The sequence below is a fragment of the Quercus suber genome, unplaced genomic scaffold, assembly GCF_002906115.3.
Source record: "Quercus suber isolate HL8 unplaced genomic scaffold, Cork oak 2.0 scaffold_128, whole genome shotgun sequence".
NCBI classification, from domain to species: Eukaryota; Viridiplantae; Streptophyta; class Magnoliopsida; order Fagales; family Fagaceae; genus Quercus; species Quercus suber.
Window position 1 is genome coordinate 805,029 of NW_027069591.1, and position 21,792 is coordinate 826,820.

Consider the following 21,792-nt stretch of genomic DNA (forward strand, 5'->3'; position numbering starts at 1 on the left):
CCCTTTAATAAGTTAAGCAATTAACAATTGTTGAGGACCAAATTCTTGCAAAGGCTCAATTAGAGACCAGTCAGCAAAATAGTCGAAGCAAGATCAGGCCCATGTCTTTTTTATTTTATCTCATTCGTATCCCACGTGGCTAAGTCTACTTGAAGGGATTTCTTTTCGGAGAATTTTGTGAAGATGTGGTTTAGAGGGCCCAAGAAAGAATTTTTTGCGCTTTCGAGCTCAAAGGAAAAATAAGCATGTGGGCTTGGAGCACATACACTTCCATGAGCCCACAAGTGTCTTATATGTGAGTCAAAAAGCCGATAAAAGATTTTCTGCTACACATCTCTTATTTCACCTCATGTTTCATGCTCGTTTCACCTTATCAACGTTAATGACACTAACATAATCCCCTAAATTCAACAGTATCATTAGGCAAAAAATCCTTAAAGAAAGCTGGCCAAATAATTAAATTACCTAAAATCAACACTAAGCCAAACCAATTGTACTGCCCTATGATGAAAGTCACTCCTTAAAATTACCAAAACTCAAAAGAACCATTACATAAAGAACAGTGCCTAGGGATTTTAGACATCCTTAGATCTAGATGCCTCTATAAATGCCAAGTGGGTGGAAACATTAAAAAAAAATTAAAAAAATAAACTCCACCAACCTTAAACTCCCTTCATTTACTATTTCTCCACGAAAAAACACAACGTTCTTGTGCCACATACAGCATAGGCCAAAACAAATTTTTTGGGTTCTTGACCACATGTGAAAATCCTCCCTCTCTCCCCTACCAAATCACTCTAAATTCTCTCTTTTGTCATATTTTAAAGCCAATCGTTATTGCTTGTTGTATTGTTTCCTTTAACCCCTTTTGTTTATTAGTGTATTTTTAATACTTCAAGAAACAAGGTTTCAAGGTCAAGTGTTGAAGTCATCAAGTCTGTCCAAGAAAAAGCAAGCTGAAGTGCAATTTCATTAAAGCTCGACACCTGCTTGATAGCTACCTCGACATCTGCTATCTGTCGAGATTTATAATTTCAGATTTTCCAATCTGATTTTCTTGGGATCCGTGAATATGCTTTTGGGTCTTCTTTTCTTCTAACCCTAAACATATAAAATGATTGTTTTAAGAGCCGTCAAATTGTACACAAGTTGTAAAAGTATTGAGCAATCTCTGTTCAAGCGAATTGTGATCAAAAGACGAAGTTCTTGACCTAGTTCATCTTCTCTGAAGAAGTTGCTGTGTATTTGCACCAAAGGGTTTTGTAACCAAGCATCTTCCTGTTATTCATCGTATAGGATGAACTGAAGAACTTTGCAGCCAACCTCTCCTTCTAAGTTGGTGTTGAAGTCGCGTACTGGGATCCGCGCATTGGTTAGTCACGTACTTGGGAGCCGTGCATCAAAGGTGGGAACTGTCGCTACAGATCAAGTCCAATTGGGTATTGGTAAGGGTTCAACTGTAGGTTGGTAAGGTACTTGGGATTCCTTTACTTGTAACCGCTTGATTTGATAATAGTGGAGTTTTGGGAGTGGTGACCTGAAAATCACCCGGTGGGGTTTTTGCCGTTAGGGTTTTCCCCATTCGTAAACAAATCACCATGTTATTTAATTTCCGCTGCATATTTAGTTTTTGGTGATTTGTTTGTGCTTTCACACAATTGCATGATTAATTGATTAATTAACAATTTGACTAATTAATTAATTAGGTTTAATCACAAGGGATCATTCAGATTGTGGCCTATCAAAAAGAGAAGCCAATCTAGATTTGACACGTTATGACACAAAGAAAAAACCCCAACGACAATTATGTTTAATTCACCTTGTATAAAATCAACTACCATAGCCTTATGTTTTTAAAACTAAAATTGATAATCATGACACAAGGATTGGATGATAGTTATCGAGCAATTAAATTGGATGATAGTTATTATCGAATAATGCTCTAGAAATACAGTAGTAATTTAGTTATTAGCTGTGTTAGGTGGGAAAGCAAACCAAGAAAGACATCCCAAGATAGAAAATGACACAACAATAGGTCATGTGAAACTTTCAATTCTGCTTACAATCATTTCAAGGTTATCGAGTAATCAACTTAAAATCTTAGATACATTTGCGACTCCAATGGTAACTAGACCAACACGTTATTGCTTCAAGATAGGAACGAAGTTCCCATTGACTTTAAAGTAGTCAGTTTTGACTAAGGGAGAAATATTTTGTGATAGACCAATCAAATTTGGGTGATCTCACAGGAAATGATGATCTCAATCCTTACATGTATGCACTTCTTTTATGTGGGAGAGCAATCCTGCTTGCGTGTCCCAAGTCCCAATGTGATCACTAGATGGGCTTGGGCCCGGAAATGATTTAAAATATTTTTCATGCTGAAAAGATTGAAATACCAAATCCTATGAATTTCTCTCTATATACATGTGTAACACCATTTTTCAAGGTTACTTTAACAAAAATTTAAGGGTAAAATGATAATTTTACAATATAAGGGTAAAAACATCATTAATTGTTAAATGAACAAAATTTTAATTTACAAAAAAAATTTTACTCACAAACAAAATCATAATTACTAACTATTGAAGTGATATATTGAAAGCAGAAATCGGATCATCAGACCATGAGATAAGCCAAATCAAGCTTCAAAGGACAAAATTGAAGTGAAAATTTGCAAAACTTGGCCATTCTTCTATCTACCATCAGTTATTGGCTGGATTTTCCATAATATATATATATATATATATATATCCGAACCTGGCCCTATGTATGCAATTCTTTTATGTGGGAGACTGGGAAAGCAACCTTGCTTGCATGTCCTAACTAACGTGATCACTATATGGGCTTGGGCTGAAATGATTTGAAATAGCCTTCATGTTTATTACTCAAACCCAAAAGAAACAACCAACCTTCACCTCCTATTAAAAAAAAAAAAAAAAAATCAAACAAACAAACAAAAAGAAAAACAAAACAATGTGACTCACTCACATTTTATGCAATACTAGTCACTAATCAACAAGATGTGTTAAATTTTTTTTTTTTTTTAATGTGATAATACATATGCACTAAAATTAAATAACATTTCTCCACTATTCAAAAAATTAGAAATCCAAAAAATGTTATGAATGAATATAAAAGAGATATCTTATCACAAGGTAAATGAATACAAATGTCATGACCAAAGTGAATTGAAATGGACCAAAAGAACCGAAGTGAATTGAAATGGACCGAAGTGGACTGAAATAGACCGAAGTGAACCAGAGTGGACCAAAAAGACCAAAGTAGACCAAAGCGGACTGAACAGGACCAGAGTGTACCGAATGGATAGAAGTGCACAGAAAGGAATGAATTGGACAGAATTAGACCTTATGGATTGAAGTTGGCATAATGGACCGAAATTGACCAAATGAACTGAAGTGGACCGAAGTAAATTGAATTGGTCCTAAGTAGACCAAATGGACCGAATTGGATCTAAGTGGATCGAAATAAATTGAAGTAAATTGAAACACTACATTGATGTGACTTAAGAAGCGTAACAATAATAAATACTATACTAAAGTTTTTAGATATTATATATATATATATATAAATGATATTTATGTGAAATTTTCTTTTACTGTTGGTGGTCGGAGTTTTAATTGGCAACAAAAATTGAATTGAAAATTAGCAAAACAGGCCATTACTTACCATTTCACATATTGGCTGGCTTTTCCATAATAATTCATGCAAGCATATATACGTGGATCTTGTCCTGTATTAAGATAATTACTTCATCTTATCCTTTGTAATTTAGTCCTGTTGACAATTTTGAATTATTGTCATCTTTATCTGTTTTATGTTTCACCTTATATCCTCAATTATAAATCCAATACATACAACATTCAACAGATTAGTATGAATGATAATTCATTCAAACTACCTTGTGTTTAAATTTGGTATAAGGGCCACTCTTTATGGCTTCCAACATAACTAAATTACAACAGAAAAGATTAATTAACTATCTCAATATATCGAGTGCACAGGTCATCAATTGTGCGACCACAGGACCTGATGATCCTGGCTTGCATTGCAATGGGCTGACTCGAGATTCAAAGGTATTGATGCGATTATAAAGGGCGTGAGAGATCGAGGTATTAAACCAAAAGATATAGTTATTATGGATGGCTCCATAAAAACGATATTTTTTTAGTGATTACTGATTAATTAGCTATATTAAGAGGCCAGGGAAAGCAAATCTCTTCTCAAAATAAATAAAGAAATAAATAATAAAAAAGAGGGAAAATTAAGAAAAACAATCCAGAAAAAAAATAAAATGACAAAAAATAGGTCCCACGAATAGTAAGACACAAGACCTAGCCAATATATCTGATGGTAGGAATAGTGTATGAAACCCATTAGATATTACGATTAAAGAAGCGATAGTACAATCCATGATAAAAAGAATATAGTAATATGGTTACAGAAAATGGCATTAATTGACAGATAACAGTGAGCAGTGAGCCATTGATCTAAATTACCTTTGATCTGGAAAACAATGGCACAAATGGTTGAATGTCACAAGCCTTATAGTATGTGGCCATCACTAGCTAGCCTCGGAGATATTTCTCAATCAAGGGTCATTACATAGAGATTCCATCTTATCCAGTCATTCTGCAAAACAGACAATCAATTGAATAAATTCATAACCCTACAAGGGTGTGATTGATAAGGAAAATGCAACCATTGTAATTACAATTCTTGCAACATAATCAAATTATCATACCTAGCTCTTCTCCTCCCCTTCTTTAATTTATGAACAATGTCTCTAATTGCATTCATTTCGTTGACAACAACATTTATAGGAATCCGCTCATTTGGTGAACTTGCAGAACACGACAATCCAATTTGGAACACTGACATCAAGCAATCTATCATTCTGCTACTTACATTGACATGCAGATTCTCTTCTTCGATTATTGCTCTTCCTTCTACGTCTTCTTCATTTCTTGTATCATCAACTTCTTCTTCATCCTCTTCAAAGAACATTAACGGGTCAATTATATTGATGACATGTTCAGGCAAAGCCATTGCAATGAACGTGTGAATGTTCTGACCATCTTTAAACACTTCATCGGTAGGTCTTTTCCCAATGAGCATCTCCAACAAGAGTATCCCATAGCTATAGATGTCTCCAAGTGTAGAAACTTGGCCACCCATCCCATATTCTACAATTCATTGACACATTTTTAGTAACAAATGGAAGTATTATAAGCTTAGAACATAGCCACTAATGCATCATGCACAGTTTGCACATATGGCCCTTCATAACAGACATTTATTTCAAGTTCAATGGTGTCAAATATTTTTTTTCCTGGTCAGGAAGTGGTATCAAACAGCAGCATAATTAATTTTTTAATGGAATCCCTATTTTAGTCTAATATTAAATTAAATGTTATGCAAGAAATGAGGTAAGCTTTCATTTGGTTGAAAAATTACCTGGAGGAATATACCCAATGGAACCCTTTAATCCACTTGATAAGGTTTGAGTATTGGAGAGATTTTTTGATGCTTCAAAAATATATTTCACTAATCCAAAATCACCAACGTGGGCTACCATATCTTCATCAAGGAGTATATTGCTTGGCTTTAGATCACAATGTACAATTGGCGATTGGGAATGGTGATGAAGATATTCTAATGCATAAGCAACATCGATAGCTATGTTCAGTCTTTGAAGGAAGCTCAAATTCTTCCTTTGATGTTGCTCATCACTTTTAGGATGCAACCATTGCTCTAGACTTCCATTGCACATAAACTCAAAAATTAAGCTCTTAAAATCATTCCCTTCATGATCCACGCTCGAGCAAACAGAGATAATTTTAAGGAGATTACGATGACGTATATCTCTCAAAGCATTGCATTCATTAATAAAACTCTTCAAAGCTCCTTGTTGTTGAAGGTTTAATACTTTAACTGCAACAACTGCTCCATTTCTAGAAAGAACTCCTTTGTATACAGAGCCAAAGCTACCCGAACCAATCAAGTTGTTCTCAGAAAACCCGTTTGTTGATTCTAAGAGTTCAGAATAAGAGATAGGTAATTGCCAAACTTCAAAAGAAGAAGCAGTTAAAGCTCCATCCCTTGAATTTTTCACAATAGAACATGTAGGGAAAAAATACAACAAAAGAAGTACAAATATGATTATACTAGTGACAGGAATTATTATTCCGAGTACAAGAAGCTTCCGAGAAAAATTAGGATTTTTACTTGAGCATGTAGATAAATGTAATCCTTGGACACCACCGCATAACTTATCGTTTCCAAATATCGAAATTGCGCTTGCATTTGCAAAAATTCCATCACTTGGCACTTCACCCTCAAAATCATTATAAGAAATATTGAGATGCTTAAGTGCCAAAAGCTTGCTAAGAAATTCAGGAATATGCCCAGACAATTTATTACGAGAAAGATCTATATCTTCTAAACCTCTTAAGTTCTTCAAGAATTGAGGAATTTCTCCTTCAAATGAATTACCGTCCAAATGCAAGTGCTCCAAACTAATACAATTCTCAAGGGTGGTGGGAATTTTTCCTGATAATCTATTGTTTGAAAGATCTAACTTGGCAAGATGTACTAAGTTGCCCACTTCAAAAGGTAGTGCTCCTATTAAAAAATTATAAGACAAGTCCAAAAAAATTGAGAGGGATGATAGACTCATAACCTGTTTCGGTATAGTGCCAGAGAGATTGTTATGAGAAAGGTTCAATAAAAGCAAATTTCGACAGTTTCCTAGGCTTTGGGGTATCCTTCCCTCAAATCTATTCCCCTGCATATAGAGTTCTGTCAGTGTAGTTAAGTTACCCAGGAGGAAGGGATTGGCCCAAAAAAATTGTTATTACTCAAATATAATCCCTCTAACTTTAGAAGCTTCCCAATAACATTAGGAAAAGTACCTCCCAAATGGTTATATTCTAATGCCAAAACGTTTAAGTTAACGAGGTCCCCGATCCCAATAGGGATGTCACCATGGATCATATTCTCACTCAAAGCAAGACTTTGTAGCTGGGTGGAAAGGTTGGCTATGGAGCTAGGCAATATTCCTCCAAAATAATTAACAGAGAGACCCAAGATCTCTAAAGTAGTACAATTAGCCAAGAAACTGAGGAATTTCAAGTCGCCATCTTTCCCATATCCAAGACTATTGGTATCAAAATAAAGTGAAACCAATCCTTGCAAGCTTCCTAGATTTTTAGGCACTGTCCCGATTAGAAAATTATCAGGAAGTTCAAGGACTTGAAGTTGAGAAGCATTTGATAGTGACACGGGAATAGGTCCTATGAAATTGTTTAAACCGCCATAAAATATTTGAAGGTTAGGAAGAGTAAGACCGACATCTGTTGGAAGGCTTCCATGTAGCTGGTTTTGAGTGACAGAGAAAAATAATATGGATGAAATATTAAAGATCAGAGGAGGGATGGTACCAGATAGATAATTCTGAGAAAGCTGAAAACGTCCCAAGCTTGGTAGACAGCCAAGTTCACTAGGTATGCTTCCTTGAAAATTGTTCCTAGAAAGACCAAGACCATACAAAGAAGAAAAGTTTCCAATCCAAGCTGGGATATTTCCTGTAAGGCTGTTCACACCAAGAGATAGATACACCAACTTTGACAATGAGCTGAGGTGGTGTGGAATCTGCCCAATAAGATTGTTGTAAGTAACATTAAGCACTCTAAGTTGTGTACAGTAGCTCAAATTAGGTGGAAGTTTACCACCAAAGGAATTCCCACTCAAATCGAGATGCTGCAAGTGCTGTAGATGTCCCACTTCTTGAGGAATTTCTCCATAAAATCTATTGTTTCGTAGGTTGATTCTTGTGAGGTGAGTAAGGTTTCCCAAAGAGGGTGGTATGAAGCCAACCAATCTCTTAGCTTCCAAGTCCAAAACAATGACTTGCTTACTGGAGGGGCTACATGTAACACCTAACTAGTTGCAGAAATGTATGGAGTTATTCCATGAGCTCATGATTTGAAGTGGGTCTTGAGTTATCCGATTCTTGAAGTCAAGTAAAGCTAGGTAATCAGTCTCATTTGCAAAAGTCTGAATTGTTGCTGATTTCAAACATGAGCTCATACACATAAGAAGAATCCCATGAAAGAATATTAAGAAAAACCACTCGTAGCTGGGACAAGTCTGTGTCATTTTGTTGGGGTAGCAAGTTTGAAGTGAAAGATAGAATCTAATAACAATGTTTCCTTTCTGTGGAATACAAAAAATTCAATTAGAGTTAACAAAATTATATGTTAGTAGGACACAACTTTCTGTGGAAATTCAAAAAAGTGAACATCATGCAGATAAGAATGACCCAGAAGAGAATAATTTTGGTTTATAAGAAACGGCCATTTTAACAATGACTTGATTGTCAATTCTGTTAAAATGTGTCTGGTACTGTGACTTTGATAAGTTAATTGAAAATTTCTTTGGAAAGTGTACGGTTTTAGACCCCTTAACCCAAATAGATTAACCTAATTAATTAGTCAAGTGATTAACTTAGTCAAATTATTCAAAACTAGGTTATCACAATCAAACAATCATATCAAAAATATAAAGCAGCGGAAAAATAAATAACACAATGATATGATGACTCAGGAAACCACACGGTAAAAATTTGGGAAGGATTTGACCTAGCTATCCTCAAGGTAAACTTGAATCCACCATACGAAAGAATTGAAGTTCATACAAAAGGACTTACAAGCTCCCCGCTTGACTTCCTAATGCTACCCACCAGTAAAACTTACTGACACGACTATGTGCAAGCTCCGAATCTATGGACTCCTTCTTTCTTGGATTCTCCAATCAAGATACAAACACCCCCGCTTGTGTTTTTTTAAGCTCCAATGGCAGCAACTGAGTTGATCATCAAGATGTTGATATAATCTATACCTTAAAACCCTAAGTTTATGTGAAGGAAAGCTCTTTAAGGATCTCACAAGAGATTCACACAAACCGCAAAAATATGAGCAACAAGAGCATCCAGAGCTACTCTAAAAACGTGGTTAGGGTTTCCTTTATATAGTAGGAGAAGTAGATCTGAAACCCTAATCATTAATGGGCTTGGGCTGAGTTGGAAAATTCTATAGAAAAACATCCTGCCTGAGATTCGATTGATCGAGTCTAATTTTCGATCGATCGAGCCAGGCCGAAAGTCACTAATACTTGTGCAACCACTCGATTCCAACTTTACATAAAACGCCCACACTTTGAGCAAGTCTAAATAAGACTAACAACATGTTTTGATCATGGTTTGCCAACAATACACATTAGAGTTCTAAATACATAAAATCCTAAGTCTTTAGAACCTAACAGAAAGAATTGAATGTAGAATTTAGATGCTGCTATCCAGCTAGTTATGAGTCTGATAAAAGTTCTTTCTTATTTTTTTTCTTCTTCTTTGATTGAAGCAGTTAGCTTGTATTGAGTCTCCAGCCCACATCTAATTAGATTAGTTTGAAAAGTTGTAGTATTGTAAACCACATGAACTTGGGGACTCCTAATCAACATGTCATTGACCAAAAAGCTATCCTAGTTCGATAGGAATTGTGAGGACGTGAGGTTCAAGAAATAGACAGAAAGAGCTATGGATTTCTGGCTAAATAGATAGTCGATTCTTAACACTAATTTGATAACCAAGACAAAGGATTGGTAACTCTATCTCTATGGTAGTCTAGACTATAGAGGCAGTAAAATATAGAACAATTAAATCGGAAGACAGTTTTTATCGAATGCACTAGAAATGTTGGGGGTGCATGACACCTATGAAGTCCAGCCCACATGGAATTCTATTTCAAGTTGGAATAGGAGTTTGTTGCCTACTGTTATTGATACTCATATTGGAATAGGGTAAGGCTGCAGGAGCTTTACACATATAAGCATTGTGAGCGTATAGATAAAAGATAGATGGAGAGAGAAATACACCGATTTGAAGGCGAATGAAAGGAAAAAGAATAGTGCTTTGTGCGGCACAAGGAGAAAAAAGAAAATGTGAGTTATTCTTTTGCTCAAGACACACACAAGGAAGATAAATTGGGGTTTTCTCTAGGAGGATTCTTTTTGTGCTACAACCACAGAGATGCTACTGGATTTTGTGCAGGTTTTCTCTAGGAGGATTTTTTTTTTTTTTTTTTTTTTTTGTGCTATGACTACAGAGAGTTGAAGTGCTATTGAATTTTGTGGTGAGGTTGTATTTGTTACTAGAGGCATTATTGCCTTTTCCCAATTTATTGTGAACTAATGTTTTGAGTATAACTTGAGTGTTGTAATCTCTATTTTATTATAATGGATTAATCTATAATATTTGTTAAGAGGGCAAGCAAATCAAGAAAGATGAACATTCAAGAAAGAAAATGACACAAGAATAGGTCATGTGAAACTTTTAATTCTGCCCACATTCATTTCAAGGTTAAGATAATCAATTTTGATAGTTCTTTGGGCCTCCAATGCAACTAGACGAACCCGTTAATGCTTCAAGATGGGAAAAGTGTTCCCACCGAAGTTTACAAGCTAATTTATGATTGTAGGCTTTTAGATAGTCAATTTTGACTGAGGGAGAAATAGTGTTTGAAAGATGTTATATAAATGAGAGTATATCATTTTCAAGTTGGACAAAGTTTGACTACAAATTTACTCATAGCTTAAGGCTACAATTTTCATTAAAAAAAAATTAACATGACTACATATTTTTAAAATCTAACCATTGGTTGCATATTTTTAATGTTCTTAAAAGTTAAAATACATGTCAAATTTTGTATCAATAGGAGTATAAACTTATTTTTTAGAGAAATGCTACGCCCATAACATTTTTACAATATTTTCACAACAAATCATAGGTGATTAGTTGTTATTGGTTCAAGTTTGAATCTAACACTAAGATTACTTTTTTGTCCCAATAATAACAACCAGTAACAACATGCCACTTAAGATTTGTTGTAAAATGTTGTGGACATATCATTTCTCTATTTTTTATACATAATTTTAAACTACAAAAACATACAATTTAAACAATTGATGACATAGCTGTTGATTTTCAATCTTCAGAAAATTTTGCAAGCATAGAGAATATAAGAAGAAAATGTAATCTAATAGCGGATTTGTCAAAATTCATATCCAACAAAAAGATATTGAGTGAGTGTAGCCTTAAACTATAATCAAGTTTGTAGTTAAATTTTGTCCTTGCAATATTTGCAAACATTATATAGTTGGCCCATTTCTAGCTTGTTTTTGATAAATTAGGACAAAATCGTAGAAAAACAGAGAACTGAAGTAAGCTTAAAGACATGATATGGTTGTTTTTATTAACACATTATTTGCTCGTACTTGGTTGAAGGTAAATATTGCCTCTAGAATACAGTTAAGCTAGAATTTTACAAGTAGCAAGTTTTAAATATCGTATGAATTTCTTTATACATGTAGTGCCCTAGTTTTCAACTGTCATTTAACTTAAAATTAAAATTTAAAGGTAAAAAGATAATTTTAGAATTTAAGGGTAAAAACATCATTTTGACGGTTAGATGCAGAAAGTTTAATTTCAAACAAAATTATAATTCCTAACTATTAGAATGATATATTGTCAATTAATATAATTCCAAATCTTGTCCTCATGTCATGGGACATCAATTTATAGCCTTCATCTCCATGTCAATCAAATTTGGGCGAGCCCACAGGACCTGAAGATCCTGGCTTGGGTTGCGATGGGCTCGCTATTTATATCTTTGGATGACTGATTGAATCTGCCAATGGGAAGAAGAATCCGGGTTTAGGATGGCAATGACATCAATGACATTATTGATATCTTGGATGATTGATTCAATCCTTCAATAGGAGGAAGAGTCTGGGTTTAGGATGACATACATTCTTGCAGTCTCCTTCAAACATTTAATAATGTCTTTGATCAATTAGCTAACCAGATGATCAAAGGAATAGGTCCAGTGAAACTTTTAATACTGCCATTAAACAGTTCAAGTATAGGAAGAGTACTATGGCCAAGATCTGATTGTAGGCTTCCGTGCAGTCAATTCTGACTGACGGAGAAATAGTGTATTTATGGAAGATATGTGTATTATAAATCAAAGGAGGAATCGTACGTACCAGACAGAAAATATTGCCATAGACAAGTTGTAGAAGTTACAAGTCCCAACACTGATGCTGACCGTGCTTGCTAACTAGAACTAGGAAAATTTCCTTGTGAATTGTCCAGGAGTAGCCAAAGAACATTACAATTTATAAAGTAGAAAAGTCAGATTTAGATTGATAGAAAGGATTTGGAAGTAAAATTTAGATGTTGTTAAGTGCGGTATGCTGCTAACCCGTGGAATACAAGAAAATTTATCATGTATCTTATATATGTATGGAAGATATATGAATTATAAAAGCAAAGGAAGGATCATACGTACCAGACAGACAGTATTGGCTTAGACTAGTTGAAGAAGTTACAAATCCCGACACTGATGATGGCTATGTTTGCTAACTAGGACTAGGTCTAGGAGAGCTTCCTTGTGAATTGTCCAGGAGAAGCTAAACAACATTACAATTTATACAGATGAAAAAGGATACTATTGAGTTGCATAGGTGCGGAATTGAAAGTCAAATTGGAATTGACAGAGAAAGGAATTGGAAGTAAAATTTCTAGATGCTGTAAGTGCGGTAGGTGACGACCCATTTCTTGAGGAATAATTTCCATCAAGAAAGATGTTTTATTTATTTATTTATTTATTTATTTTTGAAAATTATAAAAGAGGTTAGTTCACAGATTTATTTACAGCAACCTATTGCGTTAAGGTGACAAGGGCTGGTGTACTGTCAGGGACGGAACCAGGATTCGAACTTGAGGGGGGCAAAGTTTAAAATAATTTTTTTTTTTATGAAAATAAAAACTAACGTTTATTTCATATTCAACAAAATATTATATATAAAATAAATGTTTTTTAAACATTTCAACACATTTATCAAAATGGAACTTGACGCTATTTCAGAGGAGATCCAAAAATATATATATTTAAGGACAAATCTTAATTTTTCAAATTACGAGACCATTTGGGGTGTTCGTTGGCGTTGGCGTTGCATGTTTTCAGCCTTTTTTTTTTTTTTTTTTTTTTTTCACGCGTCTCCAGCTTTTTAGAGACAAAGTGTTACTGTAGCAACACTGTTGTGGCTACTGTTCATTGAACAATAGCCGCAACATGTGACTTTTTCACCAATTTTTACTGTTTACGGACCCACAATTTTCACTTTTTAACAACTTTTTCATTAAAAATGGGTCCCACGGTACTATTCACACATTTAAAAATTATTTTGCTACAGTATTTTTCAATTTTCAGTTTCAGTTTTCAGTTTTCAGCTGTATCCAAATGGGCCCTACATATGTATACCAGCTTTTATTTTTATTTTTTTATTTAATTGGGGGACTATTAGGACCAAAATTTAAAATTTCAACATATATATATATATATACCCCTGCCCTACTGTAGGTCCGCCCCTGTGTACTGTTTGTCCGAAGTCCAAAAAAAAAAAAAGAGAAGAATTGCTATGAATTAATGGATGAGGTAAAATTTAGTCACTGTATCATAAATGAATTATTTAGAAATACAAGTTGGGGCGTTGAAGACACTATTTTGGATTTCACAACTACGAAATTAAAATCTCATTCTTTGAACAAAATTGTTCACGGGGACAAAATTATCATTTTAGAAGTTCCAGGACTAATGATGGCCATGCATGCTTCCTAACTAGGTGAGCTTCCTTATGAATGGTCCAGGAGAAACTAAATTTAGAACATTACAATTTTTTTGAGAAAAAAAGAACAATACAATTTAAACTACAGTAATTTAACCATCGTCTAAACTATTTAATACAGGCTAAGTTTATAACTATGTATTACCCTATTTAATTTTTCAACCTTCGTTTAACCTAACAGTAAAATTTAAAGCTGAAAAGATAATTTAAGAATTTATGAATAAAAACATCATTTTGACTATTAGATGAACAAAAGTATAATTTCAAACAAAATCATAATTCCTAACTATTAGAATGAAATACTGAGTGCAAGAATCGAACCATTGGTACAATGGTACCAAATCAAGTTTCAAAAGACAAAATTGAAGTGAAAATTTGTAAGACATTTTGGCGCATATGAAACAGCCATTTTCACAATTACCTGCTTGACAATTTTGCTAAAACGTGTCCAATAATACTGTGACTTTGATAAGTCATTGGAAGTTTCTGTGGACGTAGAATTCAGATGCTGTTGTCCAAACAATTTTTATTTCTTAATTTTTCTCTTCTGACTGAACTGAAACGAGTCTCCATGGGAATTGTGATTTGTCAAAAAAGACTCTTAAATCAATCATGCCATTGACAAAAAAGATATCCTAGTTCAATAGGAATTGTGATTTGTGAGAGGTGGGGTTCAAGAAATAGACAGCAATAGCTAAGTATTTCTTGATAAATGCGACAGTCTCACATGCAAATACCTCTTTCTTCAAATCAATTATTTGGACCAGATCATTTTCCACCGAGTTAGACACCTCGCGAAATATTTTCTGCCCTGTTTGCCACTTTTTCTTTTCCATATTCGACCCTGTTTGCCACTTTTTCTTTTCCATATTCGATGAACTTTGGACCGTGATAAATTTTCCAGTGTGTTTAAAATTCTCCAAGACTTTTTATTTTTCCACTATGTTTGTCACTTTGCTTTTTTTGCCTTTTTTTCACATTGAATGTACCGACCAAGATGTTTTTTTACAGGCTTACATCTAGCTCAATGTGTCACCACTCATCAATGTATAGCTTGTATTTAACTGTTGCCGTTTCTGCTATGATCAAATGAATTAGGTTCTGGTTTCCCAAAAAAATAAAAAATATTACCGGGACAAATTCACTAATGTTGTCATATACCCAAATGGTTGTTGAGATTTGATCTAGATTTTACCGAGGTTTAACCGAGCTCGTTTAGTTCAATTGGATGTTAGAATGGTATATTTCCCTAATTTATCGTCAAACCCATTCAGCTCTCTGGCAACGCAGTAAAAGGAGAAAATGTTACATATTGATTAGAAAAAAAATAACTTAAACGACAAACTTATTTAAAAATGTTGGCCGGAAAATCATCTATGAGTGCCAACTCGCTTGATGGATCTTTGGAAGTAGGGAAAAGAACTTGAAGGGAAGGGGTTAAGCTTTGATTCAAAAGATTAGAAATAATAATAATAATAATAAATTGAATGAATACAAAAGAGATATCTCTTATCACAAAGTAAATGAATACAATTGTTATCACCGAATGGACCAAAAGTGATCCAAGCAAACCTGATAGACTAAACTAGACAGAAATGTTAAGCTGATGTCGCTCAATAAGAGTATAGCAACAATAAATACTACGCTTCATTTTTTTTTTTTTAATGAGAACGCTTCAACTTTTAGATATTATATAAATATGAATATTCAATTCTAATATATATATATATATATAGATGATATTTCTATCAAATTTTCTTTTTCCGATTAGTGGTCAGAGCTTTAATAGGCAACAAAAATTGAATTAAAAATTTGCAAAACTTGCCATTACTTAACTTCTCAAAAAAAAAAAAAAAAAATCTACAGTAAGAAAGTACTTCGTTATCGAGTTTATTCCTTATTATTTCGATTTTTCATGATGAATTCTTTAAGTTGGTGGTGACCTTCAAACCACTCATTGGAGGTTTTTTTTTTTTTTTTTTTTTTTGGGGGGGGGGGGGGGTTGGGGTGTTTTCCCTACATCACTATATTGCCCTGTACTTGAAATTTACTTTCCACGATATAAAACTTAGTTTTTGCAATGTAGTTGTGTCTACAATAGTATCATGTAATTAACTAGACCATTGGATAAATTAGACTAATTAATCAACTTGGGTGATTAATTGATTTAACCCGAATCAATTTCAACCCAACATTTTTGTCCTTTGACTTAAGCAATTAACAATTATGTTTAATTTAATACAAGATAGTCGATTCTCAAAAACTAAATTTGATGACCATGACAAAGGATTGGTAACTCTATGGGAGTCTTGAGGCCGTAGATACTAGATAGAGAGCAATTAAAACGGACGATAGTAATTATCCAATGCTCTAGAAAAGTAGAGACCGCTCTTTTAAGTGAGAAAGCAAATCAAGAAAAGACAAATCAAAGGAAAATGACACGAAAATAGGTTCTGTAAAACATTTAAATCTGCCGACAATTATATTAAGGTTAAGAGTAACAAATTAGGAAAATAGGTTCTTTGCGACTCCGATGGCAACTAGATCAGTGAGTTATTGATTCAAGATACGACCGAGGGAGAAATAGTGTATGAAATATGTATTATAACTGGTAGCATATCATCTGCAATTTGTACAAATATTATATATAGTTGGCCTAATAGCAACTCACTTTTTGGGAAATTAGGAAAATATCATTGAAAAACAGAGAATTGAAGTTGGCTTAAAGTCATTCTCAAAAAAAGAAGTTGGCTTAGAGCCACGATATGATCGTTTTTACTAACATAATATTTGCTTTTACTTTGATTGATTTTGTTAAAGGATTACAGATAAGTGACGACTGAATATAGCTAAGTCAGGATTTTACAAGTAGCAAACTTTGAAAATCTTATAAACTTCTATATATGTAACACACTATTTTTCAAGAGTCCTTTAACCAAAAATTAAGGGTTAAAGGATAATTTTAAATATAAGGTTAAAAACATTATTGATTTTTATAAGAACAAAAATTTAATTGCAAACAAAATCATAATTCCTAACTATTAAAGTAATATATTGAGTGCAAAAATTAAATTATCTGACCATGAAATAAGCCAAATCAAGTTTCAATGGACAAAATGGAGTAGAAAATTTGAAAAACTTGTTGATGCTCCTATCTACCATTACTTATTGGCTGGCTTTTCCATAATTTTTTTTTTTTTTTGAGAAACTTTTCCATAATAATTAATGCAAGCATTTGCAGCTCTGCATGCACCATAATTAATGGCATGTTTGGATGTTTAAAAAAAGGGGGAGTAGAGTAGAGGGAGGGAGAGTAATGCAATTACCTTGTTTGGAAGTTTTTTAAAGAATGATGGGGAGGGGTTTGGAGGAGTTTGGAGGGGTTGGGACTCCCTCTAACCCTCCAATTTTAATTCCCCCAAATTGGAGAGATTTAGAGGGGGAGTAGAGTACATAAACTATTGACCAAGTAAATTACCTAATTTACCCTTATTATATTAACAAAATTACACAAGGGGAAGGGCTAATTACCTTCCCCCTTACTAATTTTAAAAACATCCAAATAAGGTGGAGGTGAATCATTCTCCTCTACTCTCCTCCCCACTACTCCCCTTCCCTCTACTCCTCTCTACTCTCCTCTCTCTCTAAACTTCTAAACAAGCCATAAATAACAAACAACCAACCTCCACCTAAAAAATAATAATAATAACAATAATAATTAAACAAAACAATGAGACTCACTCTCATTTTATGCAATACTAGTCGCTAATCAACGCAATGTGCCAAATTTTTTTTTTTAATTAATGTGATAATATATATGCACTATAATTAAATAACATTTCTTCACTATCTAAAAGATTAGAAGTCCAAAAAATGTTATAAATGAATACAAAAGCGATCTATTCTCTCAAGGTAAATGAATACACTTTCTCAAAAAAAAAAAAAGGTAAATGAATACAGATATTATAATCGAAATGGACCAAAAGAATTGACCAAAGTAGACTAAACTAGACCAGAGTGCACTGAATAGACATAGGTAGACCGAAGTGGACAGTAAGGACCAAATTAGGGCAAAGTAGACCAAAATAGACCAGATAGACTGAAGTGGACTGAATTGGACCGAATTGAACTGCAAATCGGAACTAAATATACCAAAGTGAACCGAAATGCTACACTAATGTGACTCAACAGGAGCGTTGCAATAATAAATATTATGCTTAAGCTTTCAAATATTATATAAATATAGATATATATGATATTTATGTGGAATTTTCTTTTACTCGTTGGTGGTCAAAGTTTTAATAGACAACAAAAAATGAATTGAAAATTGGCAAAACTTGTCATTACTTGCCATCTCACAAACCAAATTTAATTCTGTCGGCAATTTTGAATTATTGTCATCTTTATCTGTTTTATATTTCACTATAAATCTAATACAAACAACATCCAACATATTAGTGTTGAGTGATAATTCATTCAAACTGTGTTTAAATTTGGTATAAGGGCTACTCCTTATGGCTTCCAACAGAACTAAATTACTACAGATAAGATTAAGTAAGTAGTAACTATCTCAATGAATCGCATGCATGCCTGCACCATGCCTAATAACTAGATTTAGCTTAAATATCAAATCTTGTCCACAAGTGCATGGGTTCATCAATTTGTAACCTCCATATCCATGTCAATCAAATTTGTGCGAGCCCAAAGGACCGGATGATCCTGGCTTGCATTGTGATGGGCTGACTCGAGACGCAAAGGTATAAGTCTATGCGTGTACAACGGGCGTGAGAGATCAAGGAATTAAATCAAAAGATAGTTATATATTATGGATGACTCAGGGGTGGCTGCACTTGTAATTCAGGGGTTCAAATGAACCCCTGACTCGAAAAAAAAAATTAAATATTTATATATATAAAATATTTTTTTTATTAATTTAATTACCCTTAAAATTATTTTTGCACAACTTGGCTTAAATCTTGCACGCCATGACCACAAATCAATGCCCAAAATCAAGCTACATAGATCAGCTCATCCCAAAACTAATTAACAGCACAAATCACTCTCTATTTCTCTCATGAATCTCATCTCATCCTTGTTCTCTATCTAACTTTCTATATATCTTCGACTCCAAGAGTAAAATGTGGGTGTTTGTGAGTTCTGAATATCCCTTTTTATTATAAATTTATATTATATTAATTATATATATATATATATATATATGAGAGGAAGTGTGTGTGTTTGATACTAATTGTGTGCATTATTATTATTATTATTTTTATATAATGTTATTTGTGAAGTGTGTGAATGTGTACATGGTATAAATATTATATAACTTTATATAATTTAATAACCAAGAAATACAAAGAATTTGTTACATGTGAAAATCAAGTTTCAAAAGACAAAATTGAAGTGAAAATTTGTAAAACATTTTGGCGCATATGAAACGGCCAATTTCACAATGACCTGATTGTCAATTCTACTAAAACGGGTCCAATAATACTGTGACTTTGATAAGTCATTGGAAGTTTCTATGGACGTAGAATTCAGATGCTGTTGTCCAACTAGTTTTCATTTCTTAATTTTTCTCTTTTGACTGAACTGAAACGAGTCTCCATTGGAATTGTGATTTGTCAAAAAAGACTCTTAAATCGATCATGCCATTGACAAAAAAGATATTCTAGTTCAATAGGAATTGTGATTTGTGAGAGGCGGGGTTCAAGAAATAGGCAGCAATAGCTAAGTCAAAATCGGGATCCTACGTAAGATCATGGGAGGTAGGTGGGATCATGGATCGTGGGATCGGATCGTGAATCGTAAGATCTTACATTATTTGAGAAAAAACAAATAAAAAACAAATTGATATGTTAAATAATCACATAAATTATACATTCCTAAAAAATAAAAAATTTGCATCCATTTGATGTAATTACCATGCATTATTACATCCATTTGTAAATATCATTTAAGATGTCAAAAATCTCAAAACGTAACACTCTATTGTGGGATGTTATTTTTTGTTTGTTTTCAACTAACACTCTATCTCGCTACATTAGAATAGCAAAACTTGATCTATTGGAATATTATTTTTCATTTAGGTCAAACTGAACCTTTTGTTAAGTTAAAGAAAATTACAAGAAACCAAAATCGTTTGGAATCGTCAGAATCATATGATCTTGAACAATCGCTAAGATCCTTGAAAGATTTAGATCGTTTTGGGCAGATGAGATCATAAAATCGTAGGATCGTAGGATTCATATCAAGATTTTGACAACCATAAGCTAAGTATTTCTTGATAAATGCTACAGCCTCACATGCAAATATCTCTTTCTTCAAATCAAATATTTTGGACCAGATCATTTTCCACCGATGAACTTTGGACCATGATAAATTTTCCACAGCGTGTAAAACTCTCCAAGACTTTTTTTTTTTCCATTATGTTTGTCACTTTGCTTTTTTTGCCTTTTTCCACATTGAATGTACCGACCAAGATGTTTTTTTACAGGCTTTCATCGAGCTCAATGTGTCACCACTCATCAATGTATCGCTTGTATTTAACTGTTGCCGTTTCTGCTATGATCGAATGAAGGTTCTGGTTTCCCAAAAAAAGAAAAAAAAATTATTACTGGGGACAAATTCACTAATGTCGTCATATACCCAAATGGTTGTTGAGATTTGATCTAGATTTGACCGAGGTTTAACCGAGCTCATTTAGTTCAATTAGGAAAAAGTTGTAGAAGAACAGAGAATTGAAGTAGGCTTAAAGACATGATATGATTGTTTTTATTAACACGATATTTGCTCTTAATTCTTTATATATGTAGTACCCTATTTTCAACTGTCATTTATCCTAACATTAAAATTTAAAGGTACAAAGATAATTTTAGAATTTAAGGGTAAAAACATGATTTTGGCCATTAGATGAAGAAATTTTTTTTTTTTTTTAATAAAAAAAAATCATAACTCCTAACTATTAGAATGATATATCGAGTGCAAAAATCGATCCATTAGTGCCAAATCAAGGTTCAAAAGAGAAAATTCAAGTGAAATTTTGTAGAACTTGCATATGCTCCTATATACTAGCATCACTTAATGTGTTCGATTTTCCATAATAATTCATGCAAGCATTTGTAGATCTTGTACTGTGTGGCGTGCAGCATGCATAGACCATAATAACCTAATCAAAGCTGAAATACCAAATCTTGTCCTCATGCATGTCACATGTGCATCAGTGCATGGATCATCAATTTATAGTCTTCATCTCCATGTCAATCAATTTTGGGTGAGCCCACAGGACATGACAATCCTGGCTTGCGTTGCAATGGGCTCGCTCTGTCCAAACCTGGCCCCATGTATGCACTTCTTTAACGTGGGAGATTGGAACTCCTAATATGTTCATTATATGGGCCTGGGGCAAAATGATTTGAAATAGCTTTCATGTTTATTGTTTATTACTCAAATCCAAAACAAACAACCAATCCCACCCTCAAAAAATAAAAAATATATATATGTATATAAAAATATAATGAGACTCACATGTTCTAAGAGTATGGTTCATGGAGTTGCTTTGTGTATATAAGTGACATCTAGTTAACGAGTACCCTTAAGGTAACCATTAATCAACTATTTAAAAAAACATTTTATGAGAATGGTTGACGTATAAAAAAACAAGTACCCTTGCCTCTTTGTTGTTAATAGTTTTTCCCTTCACCCAAAAACAAGGTTCACTGAAGATAAATGCTTGACATATTAAAAATGAAAAAGTCTACATCCATACGAACTGTTGTACAATAGTCTACTTTTTATATATAAAAAATGATTAAGATTTGAATTGATACAAGCCCAAATTTTACAAACATGGGGACCAACCCATCTCAATCCTAAAACAAAACCCAGTTGGGAATAAATGAGATGGGAATGGGCCCTTTAAAAGGGGAAAACCCTTAAAGTCAAGCCTAATGGGCCTTTAAACAAGTCCTTGAGTGTCAAGATTCGGCCCAAGTGGGTCTAGCCCAAGACCATATCAAC

At 33.6% G+C, this 21,792-nt stretch overlaps 1 protein-coding gene across 1 annotated transcript in view; it reads right to left on the minus strand.

Annotated features, from left to right (window-relative positions):
- Positions 1-4,311: 4,311 nt before the first annotated feature.
- Positions 4,312-21,792, minus strand: part of LOC112009204 (probable LRR receptor-like serine/threonine-protein kinase At3g47570) — a 32,935-nt gene continuing 15,454 nt past the window's right edge. The window contains exons 2-5 of the mRNA XM_065776094.1: positions 7,464-7,965; positions 5,479-6,054; positions 4,766-5,207; positions 4,312-4,653 (exon numbers count right to left, since the gene is read on the minus strand). Coding sequence (XP_065632166.1) covers positions 4,641-4,653; positions 4,766-5,207; positions 5,479-6,054; positions 7,464-7,965 — 1,533 coding nt within the window. The 3' untranslated portion in view covers positions 4,312-4,640. The remainder of the gene's footprint in view (positions 4,654-4,765; positions 5,208-5,478; positions 6,055-7,463; positions 7,966-21,792) is intronic.